The sequence below is a fragment of the Brachyistius frenatus genome, unplaced genomic scaffold, assembly GCF_029030835.1.
Source record: "Brachyistius frenatus isolate BFR_SWC_R1_liver_20210118 unplaced genomic scaffold, ASM2903083v1 Contig_22, whole genome shotgun sequence".
Lineage (NCBI taxonomy): Eukaryota > Metazoa > Chordata > Actinopteri > Embiotocidae > Brachyistius > Brachyistius frenatus.
Genome location: NW_027210621.1, coordinates 5,022,702 through 5,038,671, shown reverse-complemented (window position 1 = coordinate 5,038,671; position 15,970 = coordinate 5,022,702). Strand labels below are relative to the sequence as shown.

The window sequence follows — 15,970 nt, the reverse complement described above, 5'->3', positions numbered from 1 at the left end:
TTTCATAACCTATTTCCACCAACTTGAAACAAAGACTGTAACTGCAAGGAGTAAACTAGTTTATGATATATTTGTGTGCTGTTGAGAATCACTGGCATTACTGAAAAACACAGTCCTTTGAAAAAGCAATAGAATCTGAAAAAAGGTGTGTGGTGAGACAGTTACAAGTAAAAAGCCTGAAAACTTCCCTTAAGCTTATTAGTGTAAAGTAGAAAATGAATTTCTACATAACTGCAAACATGCAAATGAATGGAGCTCTACTATAGGTGTTGCAGCGACAAAGAAGAAACTCAGTGCCTAGAAAAGAATGATGAATATTTGGTATTTGTGACTTTCATGTTCAAAACATTTCCATGTTTGTGCAAGTGTTTGTTGCACATTGATTGAAACCAATGCAGGAGCACTCAGTGGGCTGTTGTGTTGCAGGCTGTCTGCCTCTGACTAGAGCAGCGTCACAGGCAAACAGGGAGCAGCCATCTCTCTGCTCCGAGTTCTACTTTGTCTGCCTCACACTCAAAATAGAGGCAGTGACCTATTCAGATGTGATGAATAATTAAACTCCAAGGCTTTGATTTTTAAAAATTAACACAAAATTCTTTGTTGCTATGGCGCTGACATTCAAGGTGAAGTTAGTCATGAGCGCTCACGTTGGGTTGTTATTGGTCGGACAGGCAGCCAGCTTCACCCACAGGCCTTTTTCACAGCAGACATTTTGATTTGTCAGAGTAGGAGAAGCACAGGTGTTACTAATAATATCAGCAATGGCTTCCTTCTGCATGAGCCTGTATGCACAAAACCAGGGCTCAGGAAATGAACAGCCATCATTCATTCTATTATTTATACCTGTGCTTTCCCTGCTGTGAAGTAGGGCTTCTATCTCTGATGTTGGTCTGAGGGTGTAAATCCTGCATCGTTGACAGTTGAGGTAATGGTGCACTTAAATGTATAGTTTTTGTTTTAAAATAGGCTGGACCCTGTAGCTCAGGGTCAACAAACAGGAGGGATTTCCACGTCTGTTGAGTTTTTGCAACACACTTGGTGCAGCAGGATAGAGCATGTGGGACTGACTCAAAATAAACTACAAGGTGTGTTCGTGGTCGTGAAGGAACACATCAACCGGTGCAGCAGTGTGGCTCACTGGTGTGTTTTAGCAGATTTTGGACAATAAAGGAGCTCTTTGGCCCAGAGGGCTAAACTAGTTTGAGGCTACAGAAGCACTAGTTGTTAGTAGTATAAATTATTTGTTCTTCTCATGGCATTTTTTTTTAATGCATTTCTTGTTTGTTTGTTTGTTGGTTTAGATATGAGAAGCGTTGTGAGGGAACAGTTTATGGCCTGTAGATAACTGGTCGGTGGGTGTGTAGCTCCATTAGTTTCAGACAATTGTCTCTGTAGGTTTTTCTGAAAGATGTCAATGTATTACATCAGGGTACTCATCCTGGGCTGTCATGTGAGCCCATGAAGAGAGACAGTGCAATAAGAGGTAACGTATGCAAACAGTGTGTCGATGTGTATTTGTATTTGTACATGTGTGATAGATCTTTAGTATTAAGAGCAGTAGGAATGATTTATGTCTCAGTGCAGCCCAGCGTGAGAGACCAGTGGCCTGAGCTGCTGATGTATTGGGGGATCTGGGGTTTTAAGACCTGTGTCTGTTAAAAATGCATCAAGTTTATCAAGGGAAGTGAGAGTTCTCTGGGCTCATTAGTCTGAATAAAATAGCATGCTCTGGCATGAAGCAATTCCAACGTTAAAACCGTTGCCAGTTAATCCATATGAGAGCAGATACTGCCTGGTGATCAAAACTGGAGCTGTGTGTGTGTGTGTGTGTGTGTGTGTGTGTGTGTGTGTGTGTGTGTGTGTGTGTGTGTGTGTGTGTGTGTGTGTGTGTGTGTGTGTGTGTGTGTGTGTGTGCATATTTTGTATTGGGCTGCCTGAGAGAGGAGGAAAAAAAAAGAGCGCTTGAGTGATGGAGAGAGAGATAGAAAGGCTGAGAGGGAAAAAAAAGAAAAGAAGAAGAGGATGAGACTGTGCAAAGAAAGGAGATGAGAAACAGAAAGAGAGAGCGATGGCGAGCATAATGGGAGAGGAGCAGTGAGGGGCGGTTCTGACCCGCACTGTTTTTGTGCTGCTTAACGCTGCTGGCAATAGTGTGATCAAACCCGGAAAGACTGAGCCCTACACCACATCCCAACCCCATAATCCTTTTCTCCAGGGACCCAGATAAAACACGCAGAGGACCTCGACTTTCTCTCTCATGTTCTTCCACTCTCCCTCACTCCCTCGTCTCGAGAGCACTGGATCACGTACAATTACAAACTCCATGTGAAATGAGCTCTTTGTAATGTACAAACATGGAGGCAGTTTCGGGAGAAAGCAGCACATAACATCCGCTATCAGCACACCCCTGAAACACTGGACCTAATCAGGCTCCTCCACGCCTTGGGAAGCCACTGCAGTTGGAGTTGAATTAATTAGGCTGGATGTTATCAGTCACTGAGCCATTAGTGATGTTCCTCTTCTTGATGCTTATCTCTTGATATCTCATCAGCCTTTCTCAGCATTTTACATCCAGTCTTATCACCTTACCTTCTACCTTGGTGCCAGTGGGCCGACAGACTGTTTTTAACTGGATTTCAGAGCTGCATGCGTACGTGGGATCTGTTTAATTCTACGTCTGTGTGTGGGTGTGAGAGCTGGTTGTCAGGGACAACGGTACTTACAGCTTTCGATCTCCAGGGTGCAGTTTTGCTCATCTAGAGGATAGCGGCGCAGGTCCATCATGCAGGCTGCAGTTGTGGTGATCCTACACACAGACAGGGATGAAAAATACAGGATTCATGGCAGAACTGGTCGAGGCAGCCGTGAGCAGCCCAGCTAATTTTATTTGACCTTCACCACCAAGTACGACGTGCCCATCACAGCAGGATGATGACAAACCTCTATAACTAAGGAGCACCTGACGTGGAAGTATTCCTCCGAATGTAATATGACGAAATGGAAAATGGCATCAAATATGTGCATCAATATGAACTCCATATCAAATGCTGTTTGCCGGATCTGAGAAAATCTCCCTAAAAGAAGCTTTTTGTAATTTGGACGAGAGATTGAGATGAAAAAATTAAGTAGATAAAAACAGTTTACCAGTAGGTCGGCTCTGTCTGCCCTTTTCGAGTTAAGTTCCTGTTTTGAGGGCCTCAAAATAAACCTCCTGCTGTGGTATAACTTCTCCACTGGGTCCCAACTATAAGTGCTGGCTACAAACATGATGCTACAAAAAAAAAAAATCCTCTCTCTTCTTTAAGGATAGGTTCAGTCTTTTAGTCCAGTTCACTGCTGATTGAATGCCCTATTTACTCTTTTTTCATTTTATCCTTACAGTTTTTGTAATTAGATAGGATTTGATGTTCATGTAAATTTTGCATTTTTGCTTTTTATTTTATTGTCCTCTCATTTCACCAATTTGTATAAATAAAGGTTAAACAAATTAATGAATTCATGTAGATTCTTGTTTACCAACAGACATCCAGGAATCCTCTGAGCCCTGAACAGTGACGTGACAGAAGCAATAGCTTTCTGGTTTGCAGCATTTATAGCTTTTTTAGCACTTGTGCTACATGTGTCCAAAGTCCATACAAGCTAATTATAAGCGAGTTTTGAGTATGTATTGTGTTCCCATTGCAAAACTACATGTACAGCACACTATAAAGGAGAACACGCATACTAAACATTTTTCTTTTCTTAAAGAGTGCTGTTCATTTACATTGTTGTCCCACAATGCAAAGCATGAAGAAAATGAACTCGCCAATCAGTTATTATATAATATCTGACTCTGACGCCTCCATAAAATCTTCAAAAGACATGAGTAAACATTTGGAAAAATATTTTGTCTTTTACTATGTCCTCCACATTCTGTGCCTGTATTGCATCATTTACTGAACAATGAAGTGCATTTACTTCTTCTAAAAACAGCATACTATTAAGATTAATACATAGTGTCTCAAATTATTACTGCATTTGGTATAGAAGTGGGAGACTCCACTGGTTTTATTTTTTATCACATAAAGAGATAAAAACAAAGCCGGGTTCGACCTCTGGTCACGCAACCCTGCAACAAAGAGCCGCCCAGTGTGGGCCAGCCGCGTCCGACAGGTTCACTCAGAGCAACGCACTTCCTGTTACACATGACAAGTTGGCCAGAGCTGAGACGGGCTGGCACCCGGCCGTGGCAAGCCCTTGAGGCTGTCTGAGACACTGGACACACAATTTAACTACACGGACTAAATCTAGCATCCCAGACATGTAAGCCAAACCCACAGACACACAGACACACAGACACACACACACACACACACACACACACACACACACACACACACACACACACACACACACACACACACACACACACACACACTGATTGATATAAAACATGATAGCGTCATGCGACCATTATTAATAATAGCAGCCTGTGGGACAATTCCCAGTATAGGTTGAAGCATTCGTTGTAACCGCGGGTTTCCTTTGTCGTAGCTGGTTACTGTTACTTCATCAATTTATTACTTTAGTTGTCCATTTATTCAATGAAAGTGCCCTGCGAGCACTCAGACCTGAACCGACCAGTAGACATCATTATGCCTAGACATTTTTTATTTTATTAGGTAATGTTTTCATTTTATTCTGTTGAATTCTGAGTCTAATTTTCTTAATTCAAGTGAAAGAAATGTGCAACTGTAATGAGATAATATACAATGTTTGTATTATAGTATTGTCCTAAATTGTTTTATTCTGTCTTTCTGTATTACAGAAAATATTGATATTAATTACAAAAATGTTTTAAATATATTGGTTTCTAATGGGTACAAAATAATCTCATTGGAAAGGAAAATTATTTAAGAAAGAAAAACTAGAAGAAATACACAAATATTGCTTACTAAATGGGGAGATAATAATAAAATACTTTATCATGGAATATGTAATTCTGTGATGCAGGACTGATAAAAAAAATATCATGATTAAAATATATTTGATCATGATATAAATCATTTTTGTGGAAAATGAGTTGAGATTCTTTTCATCAAAAAAGCAGGAAGGTCGTGATCTAATTGTTTCAAAAATCATAATAATACATCCAGACAATATGTCACATAAAGATATATAGATTATTCTATCTATATATTTACATATATATATCTATAAAGATATATAGATATAAATACAGATACATATACACACACACAGCTCAAAAAAGAAAACAAAATTCTATGAAAAGTGGTGTCCACTTTCAAGTTCGTAAAAAAAAAGATTTCAGTTCACACATTTTAGAAATGTTTAAAATCTTCTTCCTGCTCAGCAAAACTGCTGTGCTGTGGAGCTGAGGGATACTGTGGCACCAAAAACTAAATCACAATAGCTTTCCTCTGTTAACTTCATCAAATCTACAAACATGTCTTGAAGAGTTCTTTGTCTTTAATAATTAACAGCAAAAGTTTATTTGAAATATTTCGACATAAGACGTGCAGCTCCCCTGGGCCTAGCCTGGCAAGTTTGGGATTTCATTTTTGAGTTGTGGAGACTCACAGTGTTCTTCTCCCACACTCAGGCTCTCCGTCTCACTCTCGCTCTGCCTCCTTTTTCTCTGGGCTCTTATGTAAGAGCCAGTTAGCAGGGCCATGGTGCACTGGGGGATTAACACAGGAGTCTCATTTCTGTCCTAGTTTATCCCTTTTATGGCCACAACTTACTGGGATGTTGTGCTCACCGGGCAGGCACTCATCACTCACCATCATCACCATCACCACCACTAAATCATCATGGTGGCACAGGAAGCACAGGGGAAAAGCAGAAATGAGGCCAAAATGGCAGGGGTAAAAATAACAGCCTATTTATAGCCCACCTACATCATCAGCAGAAGTCTCGGAGCTTTTTTTTTTGTCTGAGACTCTGCATTGCTGATTAAGAGCTGCATCTGCATCCCGTGGCCGAGTGAGCATGTCCGATACCCACGCTAACAATTAGTAAAATTCTAATAATGAGCGAGGAGGAGAAACGGATGAGGGTTTCTCTGCAGGATTCCCTCCCCGTCTTTGCCTCTCCTCCTCCTCCTCCTCTTCGTCATCTCCACTGCAGCGAGAGTCTGCCGTGGACCTTTGCAGTAGCAGCAACAGCGGCAGCAGTGATCATGAAGCAGAGGCTTGTTTGCTCTTCATCACCATCAGGGCCAGTCCCTCTCTCTCGTCCCAACCTGCCGGCGGAGAGGCCGTGTGCTAGCAGATCACGCAGATTCAAACACGCTACATTTGCTTTGCGTCGGAGCTAATAGGACATGAAGTTCTAAAAAAGGCTGTTTTTTGTTTTTTTTGTGCATGTTCCCTCAGCCTGGGTTCTCCCTCTCTCTTCTCTCTTCTCTCTTCTCTCTGTCTGTGTGTCTGAGTCTGTGTGTGTGTGTGTGTGTGTGTGTGTGTGTGTGTGTGTGTGTGTGTGTGTGTGTGTGTGTGTGTGTGTGTGTGTGTGTGTGTGTGTGTGTGTGTGTGTGTGTGTGAACCCCCCCTAAGGCAGCCTGTGCACCTTTATTCCAAATGACCTTGTTTACGGACATAACACAACCACCACGAATTCCCAGACAGAATCTAATTTCGAGGGAGCATCGCAGCAGAGACCGAATGCAGAAGGAGATTTTTGCAGGTTGCAAATGCAAATGCTGTGCAGACTGACATGAGAGCAGAATCATTATTTTAGAAGTTAAAATTAAGATGGAGAGGTTTCCTCCATTTTGGATAGAGAGCTCATGTTGAGCTGAAGAAATGCACGCAGGATTGTCTCTCCCTGCTAAGGCATTGTTGCCAGATTTGAAAATAAAATGTCTGCAGTCACAACAGAAAGGCTCCTATGTGTGCCAAAGCATGCCCAGTCAAAGGAGAGGGCTCTTCATTTCAAAATAAAGGCACATGCAGCATACAAAGCGTCCTGCCTGATCAGTAACTTCAGAAAGCGATAGATAACTTTGAAGGTGATCTTATTGACAGTATTGACAGAGTGGGGAAAAAAGGCAGCTCTCTCCTCCTGGCCGTAGAACATCATCTACTGAGCTGCAGAGTGGACCACTCCTCACCCTGACAAAAGACGACGTCAGTCTCCACAGCACAAGGATATGTCCTCTCACAAAAGCAGTTACAATATTCACAGAGAGAGAGAGAGGAGGGAGGGGGTGGGGTTGGGGTGTGGGGGGATCCTAATAATTTCTCCATTTTGAATGAAGTCTGACCTTCACGTCTCTTTCTCTTTCTTTGGCTCTGTCTTATTTCTGCGTTGCTCGCTGTGAATTTGGAGCAACATGTATCAGGAGTCATGCACTGAATGTCTCTGGTTATTCCTCTCTTCCTGCCCAAAATGAAATGCTAACTTGAGTCTGTGTTTTCCTGTTATGTGTGTGTGTTTTTTTATTTTTTTCTCACGGCCTGGGTGGTATCTTATTGGCTGAGCCTTTTCAGGGGCTGGGTAATTAGATCAGACTGCCTCTCCCCGAGAGTCAAACCGAGCTGCAAAGTGACAGTTGGGAGCACTGTTGTAATTTTCTGCTCCTCCTGGTAATTGAAGACCAGGATTTGGCAGGATTGGGATGCGCTGTATATCCAGAGAATAAGGAGTAAACAACACCCTCACCCTTCCTCCTCCACATGCACCCCAAAAATAGCACTCGCCTACTCACACACACCCACCCGTAGACACAGATCCTGTGCGCACGTGCGCACGCACACGCACACGCACACACACACACACACACACACACACACACACACACACACACACACACACACACACACACACACACACACACACACACACACACATCTAATGCCTCCTGCAAACTGAACAACAGTCTAATCTACTGCTGTTCCCCAGGTACAGTGTTAGCTAATTTCAGTTAGTTCAGCACAAATCCATGTTCACCTCTGAGGCCAATGATATGTTTACTTTTGATGCTCATCATGCAGGAATATAGCAAGACAACATGATATTGAATAGCATGACATGTTTACTAGACATCTAAACAAAGGCAACAAACTAATGAAATGATGCAGAAGAATTTAGTTTAATTCTAAGTTATTACACAAAGTGTTTTTAAATTGTTAAGAGACAGATTGAGTGGTTGAGTTTTGAAAAGCTTAAAGTGTTTCAGTTGGAATAAATGAACATGTGAGGGTCACTGCATTGTATATGCAGTAGTTATTGGATTGATTGACATTTTTAGGGCATATCAAATTCAAGCTATGCACCGCAAAGCATATCCTTGCAAGGGATTAAGGGGGTAATCCAGTGATTAAATATAGCACCTCCATAAAGTTGGGAACTCCAAAGATACAGATAAAGATTTTTAAAAATTCATCACAATTGCAGTCAAAGCGGGCCGAGATATCTTAACTGCTAAGCTCCATAAAAATGGGATCCTACATTTCCCACAATGCAACTCAGTAGCGTCTTTCTGTTAGGCTCTTCATCCCTGTAACATCTCGTTTTGAAACTGCGTGTTTTCTGATGGTAAAAGTGTAAAGTCTCCAAGTCAAAGCTGAGGTAACCCAATGACATCACCAAGGCATCATCAAGGTTACATTTTAGACCCGGGAAAGCTCTTCTGCAGCAAGTGGCAACCAACCACCCAATGGTTTGTGAACTGCCATTTTGAAGCCACAAGTCTGGCATTGCGTTTGTCACCATCTTGCTATTTCCGAGCCAGAACTGGCCATATTTGGGCAAGCTGGGGAGCAGGGAGCAGTGGATCTTAATCTTTGAGGACAGTATGGGCCGCCCGCCCACCTATAGGGGAAACCTGACTGCACAACAGACCTGTCAATCAAACAGACATGCCCCAAACAACACGTCTTATATATCGGATTATGAATGGAATTATTTTCAGGTGGACTGCCGGAAAACTGATCACAAGGAGTGAATTTAGCAAATGACACTAAAATGACTTGTAGAAAAAATGTATTGACTTTGTATTTCATGAGAGAAGTTGAATGGAAGTCTATATAGCACCCTCCTCACACCCTTCACCTCCACTCCACTCTCAGTCAGGTGTCATACACCTCCCCCCATCATGATCAAGAGGAGCCACCTCCCACCTGATCAGGTGAGGAAGGCTACAGGCCCGGATGCAATCAGCTCCAGGCTGCTCAGGGACTTTGTAGATCAGCTGTGTGAGGTACTTCTGCACATTTTCAACCTGAGCCTCAGCCTGGAGAGAGTCCCGGTCCTCTGGAAAACCTCCTGTGTGGTTACAGTCACAAAGACTGCACACCCCAAGGAGCCAAACCACTTCAGACCTGTAGCCTTAACCTCCCACCTGACGAAGGCGATGGAGAGGATCATTCTATGCTACCTCAGACCCCCGGTGAGCACTACGCTGGACCCCCTGCAGTTCGCTTATAGAGCAGCATTGGTGTGGAGGCAACGGTCATTTACTTGCTGCACAGATCCCTCTCTCACCTGGAGAACACTGGCAGCACTGTGAGGGTCATGTTCTATGACTTCTTCAGTGCGTCCAACACCATACAGCCATCACTGCTAGGGGGGAAGCTGCAGGGAGCTGGAGGGAGTTCAAGTCGACGGCCGCCCGACTGCATGGACCGTCGACTACCTCACCAACAGACCGCAGTATGTGAGGCTTCACAACTGTGTGTCTGATGTGGTGCTCTCCCCCTTCCTGTTCTCCCTGTACACGTCAGACTTCAGGTACAACACTGACTGCTGCCACATCCAGACGTTCTCTGATGATACAGCCATCGTTGGACGCGTATCAGAAGGGAACGCTCTGGAGTACAGGGACTCATCGCTGACCTCGTACACTGGAGTGATCTCAATCACCTCCGGATTAACGCCAGTAAAACGAAGGAGATGGTGATCAATTTCCGCAGGAAGGCAACACCAACTACACCAGTGAACATCCAGGGATTAGATATTGACATTGTGGACACATACAAATTCCTGGGTGTTCGCCTCAACAATAAACTGGACTGGTCACAGATGCCCTATTCAAGAAGGGCCAAAGTCGACTCCATCTCCTGAGAAGACTGAGGTCCTTTGGAGTCTGCAGGACTCTGCTGAGGACATTCTACGACACTGTGGTGGTGTCTGCCATCTTTTATGTAGTGGTCTGCTGGGGCTGCGCAGGCACAGAGAGGGACAGGAGACGACTGAACAAACTAGTCAAAAGGGCGAGCTCTGTCCTAGACAGTCCTCTGGAGGTGGGTGAGAGGAGGATGTTAGCCAAGCTGACATCGATCATGGACAACACCTCTCACCCCCTCCATGAGACTGTAGGAGCTTTAAGCAGCTCGTTCAGCGGCAGACTGCTGCACCCTCAGTGCAGGAAGGAGCGCTACCGCAGGTCGTTTGTCCCGACAGCAGTCAGACTGGTCAACGCCAGCATATCATAATGTAGCACTGTATGTCATAGCACCTGACACTGTTTTCACCCCGTTTTGTGGGGTCACTTACCTTTTTTTCCAATTTTTTTTCCCCACTGTGGGATAAATAAAGTCTTATCTTATCTTATCTTATCTTATCTTATCTTATCTTATCTTATCTTATCTTATCTTATCTTATCTTATTGTATCTTATCTTATCTTATCTTATCTTATCTTATCTTATCTTATCTTATCTTATCTTATCTTATCTTATCTTATCTTATGGATTAACAGCTGTCATTACTTTACCTTTTTGGTTACTTTTGGGAATAATATTTTACTTACAAGACATTCAGTCAGTTTAAAAAATGTGATGCATTGTTAGCAATTAAACTAATGTACATAAGGTAGTTCAAATTAGCTCCTTGACTAAATACCCCATTAAAGGCTGCTTACATGTCAATAATAACTCTTTAAGATTATTAAATTATATATGCTAGTATACCTTTGCAGTGCTTATTTTGGTGCTTATTTTGAACTTTATTGTTTTTAGTACAGGACTTTTAACGGCTGCTGTCCTTACTTAACTCACGGATCTAAATAAATCTTCCACCACTGCTGACCTTTAATGATGACAATGACAAGAATGAATTCATAGCGCAGCAGATAACATCCCAGACACAAACTAAGACACTCTGACAGGACGTGTTCACGTACGTCCCGGTTCTCTGTTGACGTGTCTGCGTCACCTCTCAGTTAGCCATCTCTTCCACATCCACTAAAGCCCTGCTGTTGCAACCAGCCGGCCCGTCTCTACAGGTATGTGTCAGTGTGCTCAGAGCGCACAGGCATCTGGCCGGGCTGACTCTGACAGCAGCTTGTGTCTGGCCTTGCTAGCATCAAATAAAACCTGGACCAAACCCACGAACCAAATAATGGAGGAGCCGGGAGGCACCCAGTACTGACAAGGACAACGTATCAGAGGTAACAACCACATCTCTCTGCTGCACGCACACCCTCAAATTTTACAACACTTTTACAACTCTACAAGCCTCCGTCGCTTTTTGGCTGTTGTGCAAAAATATGTGCTAGCTTTATATAATTGAGACAGAGCGTTATAAATTACATTTCTCAACTGTTGAAACAAAATGTAGCGATGAATAATCTGGTGCAGTGCAGATACTTAAATTTTTTAAGCAGTCTTTGCGCAAGAAGGGCATCTCAGTCTAGAGAGAGAATGACTAAAATACTGCAACATCTTGAATTAGCAACAATAACCTCAGCTTTTAAACACACACACAGACACACACACACTGGTGACACATCAGAGGAGGCAGCAGCACAGTGATGGACGGGTTGTGTTAGCCTGTGCAGTCAAATGCGCAGCATCAGTGCAAATACAGATTCAGTGTTTGTATTGAACTGCTACATTATTGATTATGAGCTATCAATTATTGATGACAGCATCCTCAGAGGCATCACAGTCCAGCACCACAAAGAGACGTCTTGTAGATGGGCTGAACCATTGTACACAATTCGACTCAGTTTGGCAGTTTGTACCACGTTGCTTCATTATTGATCATAACCAATCAATTATTGATATTGATGATCATCAGGGGATATGAAAGGCTTCAATATGAGGGCATATAGCTCCTCCTATACACAGCTGGTGAAGGATAGTTCTGCTTATTTACAGCTTGGGCCTCATGTTCCTAGTTTTGGCCATCAGCTTTAATAACCCTGCATGCACCTGTGTTATTAGTGAGGTCTCAGTAACTTCTCTCTAACAGTTACTTTGACGAAGTCAGACGAGGAAGGAAACGGGTGGTCAGGCAAACAGAAGGGTTGTTAACGAGTCATCAGTCAGTGTAACCTGAATCACTGGTCCCCGAGCAAATCCTCCTCGTGACCCCACACAGTCACAGGCCTTGTGTCTTTTGAATTGTGACCAGTTAGACCAAAGACGGACATTTTTTTCAAAGATCAGATAATCTTTTACAATAATATTGAAATTCTTGAATACTGTCAGAAGAGAAAATGCATTTTTTTTTTTTCTATAATAACCCTTTTTTAGTGGAGGAGGTACAATGCACTGTGATTTTCATTCTCGTAATCAATTTCAGCTTTTAGTTTTATTTGACTCCTTTATGATCCTGTTATTATTCTATATTTCCCTGTTTTGTCTGAGTGATACACCTTACATTGCTTTGTTGTTGAAAGGTACCATACATTTAAACCTGCGTCGCCTGGCCTTGATTTGTCGTCTTCTTTTCAGTCTTGTTAATCATTTCAGGATGCACCATGTGGCCCTTTAACAATAGTCCTTCATTGCACATTGAAAAGTGCAGTTTCAATATAGTAAGTAGAGTTGGTTGAGTTTGAATTCAGAAGTCAAACTCTTCACCGTGGGTAGTAATTTTTCACTTTCACTTCCATTTTCTCTAGCAGAGATTTCGGAGGTTTGCTGTATGTTCATCTGACCACTCATGTTTCTTGGCACGCTCAACATTTTTTAAGGATCTTGCCCTGTTCTCAGAACTCAGCAATTCATTTTACTGTCTCCAATAAGAGTAATTGCCAAAATACACAAAATTGAAAGCCGCAATAGTTTCAATTCAAAATTAGAGTTCATTAAAAAGGCTCAGTCAGTGATGATGCCCCTAATAAAACCCCATTACTGCATTAAGCACCATTTATTAACAATGCGATGAGAAGGGCAGCCGTAAAAGGTTTACCTGAGTCCATAAAGCACCGTCCCATCCGGGTGAAGACGGATCATCCTGTTCTTGACCGTGACGCCGTGAACGAAGGACTTCTTGTCGTTGAGGAAGTAAGTGTCGGGGACCCACAGCTGGTCGGCCACTCGGTTATCCAGAGTTAGGTTGTAGGCGATCTCAGAGTAGGACAGGCGTTTGTCCCGCCATGCTTGCTGGAAGTACATCGTCAAGGTGTAGTCCTGGAGGACAGAGAGTCTATTTAGTAATGTAAGCACAAAACTTCAAAGCCAAACTAATGTTTGATGCTATAAAGCCAAAAAATCCAACACTTTCTCCAAAAATCCTTCATAATCTGTTTTATCCCCCACCACCACCACTCAGCAGGGGAGCACATTGAGCACCAACAGCATGTCATCTCAGGCTCACATCTCAACGTAGGTCCATAGACGTGTCCCGGCCTGCTGAATGGACATCTGCATAGTGAGAAGGTCAGCCAAAAGGTTGTTGGTTGTCTGAAAGGCCAGAGCCTGTACTAAGGGCCATGGTGGCGAGGGTTGGGAGGTTAATATTTAACTATCCTCACTTAATTTTGAGACCATAACCAGGGGGGGAACTTTCTCAGCTGGCTGACTATTGTAGCGCTAAAAATATCTGCTTCCACTTGAACGAACGAATCCACTTTCTGCTTTACGGAGACAATGCTCCCTCTAATGCAAACTGCCAGTAGATTTCTGCAGCTGGGGCTTCCTCCTTCTGTCTCTTTTACTGCCTGGTTTTGCATAATAAACAACCAGTGCTACCGAGGTTCAGGGGAGAGTTTTCCAGATTTAACCTTGGTGGAAAATAAACTGTATTTATACTGTACAGTTTGTTTTTACACATGCTCAGAGATGTGGCAGTAAACTGTACCTCCTCCTCTCTTTCTCGACGTGTCTTTTCTCTGCTTCTCACTCTTAACAAAAGACTTACACCCACACAGCCACAGTGAAACCCAGCACTGCAGTCGGATCTGCTTGGTTACAGTGTATTGCGGTGAGTAGGAAAACAAATTCAAAAATACTGTCCATGAAACAAGGCCCTTGAGCTTTTACTCCAAGCAGTCATCATCATTACTTATCACTGTTTCTATGGGCCTTTAGGTTTTTGCTATCATCACACATTGGCGTGACACTGCAAAGCAATTGACACTTTCACTCCTGAAATCTTATCATTCATTGCATGCAGTGTGTGCGACCAAAACATTGTGTAAAAAGGGCATCTAAAAATACATGAGCTGCTGCCATGTTGATTTTTTTCAGGAATGAAAAGTCAAGCGAGGACAGCTGCCTCCTTATCCTGTTTTACAAGAGTTCCCACTGAACCCTCCTCACACTCGCTCCCTCTCTGTCTCATTATCAGCCTGTCGATCGGATATCTCTATCACCTTTGGGATTGTTAGCTGCCGCCTGCACGCCCTGTGTACATCACCCACTAAAGCAGCATCCCCTGCAATACGTCCCTGTCCACCATCCTTTGCCATATTAGATGAAATAGAACAGAAAAACTAGGAGCTAGAATGGCCTGAGAGGAAAATACTGTAACACCCTCTCTGACAAAATTAGAAAAGTGCAGCAAGTAATATTAACCGGAGCCCCGTGGTGAGTGTCTGAGCAGCACGATTGTTTTTGAAGCAGAAATTATTCATTAATATGGTGGCACAGACTCTCAGGGTGAAACATTGTTTGACATTTTGGTGGATAAAGTAACAAGGTCACGAGCATGAGTGTGTCAAACACATTTTTGGATGTTGGCTGTTTGCATGCGTGGCTCTTATTTTGTATGTTTCGCAGCTATTCGCTGAATCGTAGTTAAAATGTCAGAAAATCCTGAAAAATACTCATCACAAAAGAAGTCAAATGGAATCTTAAAATAGCTTGTTGTGTCCAACCAACAATTCAAAACCTAAAAATGTAACATTAACAATAACATACTGGAGACAAAGCAGCAAAATCTTACATACGACTACCTCGACACAGCAAATTTTCACATTTCTCCCCAATTTACGTTTACATTTTCATTGTGAAAATAGCTTGGTGATTAATTTTTCTCTCAGTCTATTGAATGACTAATGATTTCAACACCAGTAGAATTTAAAATAGGCTGGGTCCAAACTCACTCTTTCACTAGATAATAGAGACCCAGTAGTGGGCAGAAAAATCAGATTTTGGACACCTATGAGTCACTGATGTAATTGTTGCATCTACAAAATCCTGCACATTTGGCATTACGTGCTATGGACACTGTTTTCACTCCAGCAGGAGATCGTTTGAGGTGAATGTAATGAGATATTTTACACTAAAGGGTTCACAGATTTACAGCAGACATTTGAACGTGTCATAGTAGGAAAAGGACAGGTGTCATTCATACGATTAACAAAGATGCATGACAGTGAGGCAGGACCCTGAGAGAGAAGCAGGTACGTGGACCTCTGCTTCCATTAACGTTATTTACACCTGTTCTTTTCCCACTCAAAACGTGTTCGAGGCCTACTAAACACAAAATATTTTGAATTGTGGCCCTATTTAAGCTAACTGAGCTTGGATTCAGGATGCCTGCTCTCATTTCCATGTTTGCACGTGTGCAGAGACTCGTTGTGTACATTTGGGGAGTTTTACAGTATAGATATACACAGAGAACACCTGGGCCTGCACGCTGCCTCCTGGCTGTGCGGTAAAATGGCAGCATAATTACGGCCTCCCAGATGGTGCTGTTTACCTTGAATTGGACATCACTTGAGCTTAGAGAGGAACACAAAATACAGCCTCTCTCTCTCTTTCTTTTTTTCTTTCTCTTTCTCAGAATAGTCTG

General features: G+C 42.8%; 1 protein-coding gene across 2 annotated transcripts in view; it reads right to left on the bottom strand.

The window, feature by feature from the left end:
- gabrb2a (gamma-aminobutyric acid type A receptor subunit beta2a) overlaps nucleotides 1–15,970 on the bottom strand; it is a 30,096-nt gene that overhangs the window by 5,438 nt on the left and 8,688 nt on the right. For both annotated transcript variants that reach the window (XM_069697063.1, XM_069697064.1), the window contains exons 4-5: nucleotides 13,142–13,362; nucleotides 2,724–2,806 (exon numbers count right to left, since the gene is read on the bottom strand). In XM_069697063.1, the coding sequence (XP_069553164.1) occupies nucleotides 2,724–2,806; nucleotides 13,142–13,362 (304 nt within the window). The remainder of the gene's footprint in view (nucleotides 1–2,723; nucleotides 2,807–13,141; nucleotides 13,363–15,970) is intronic.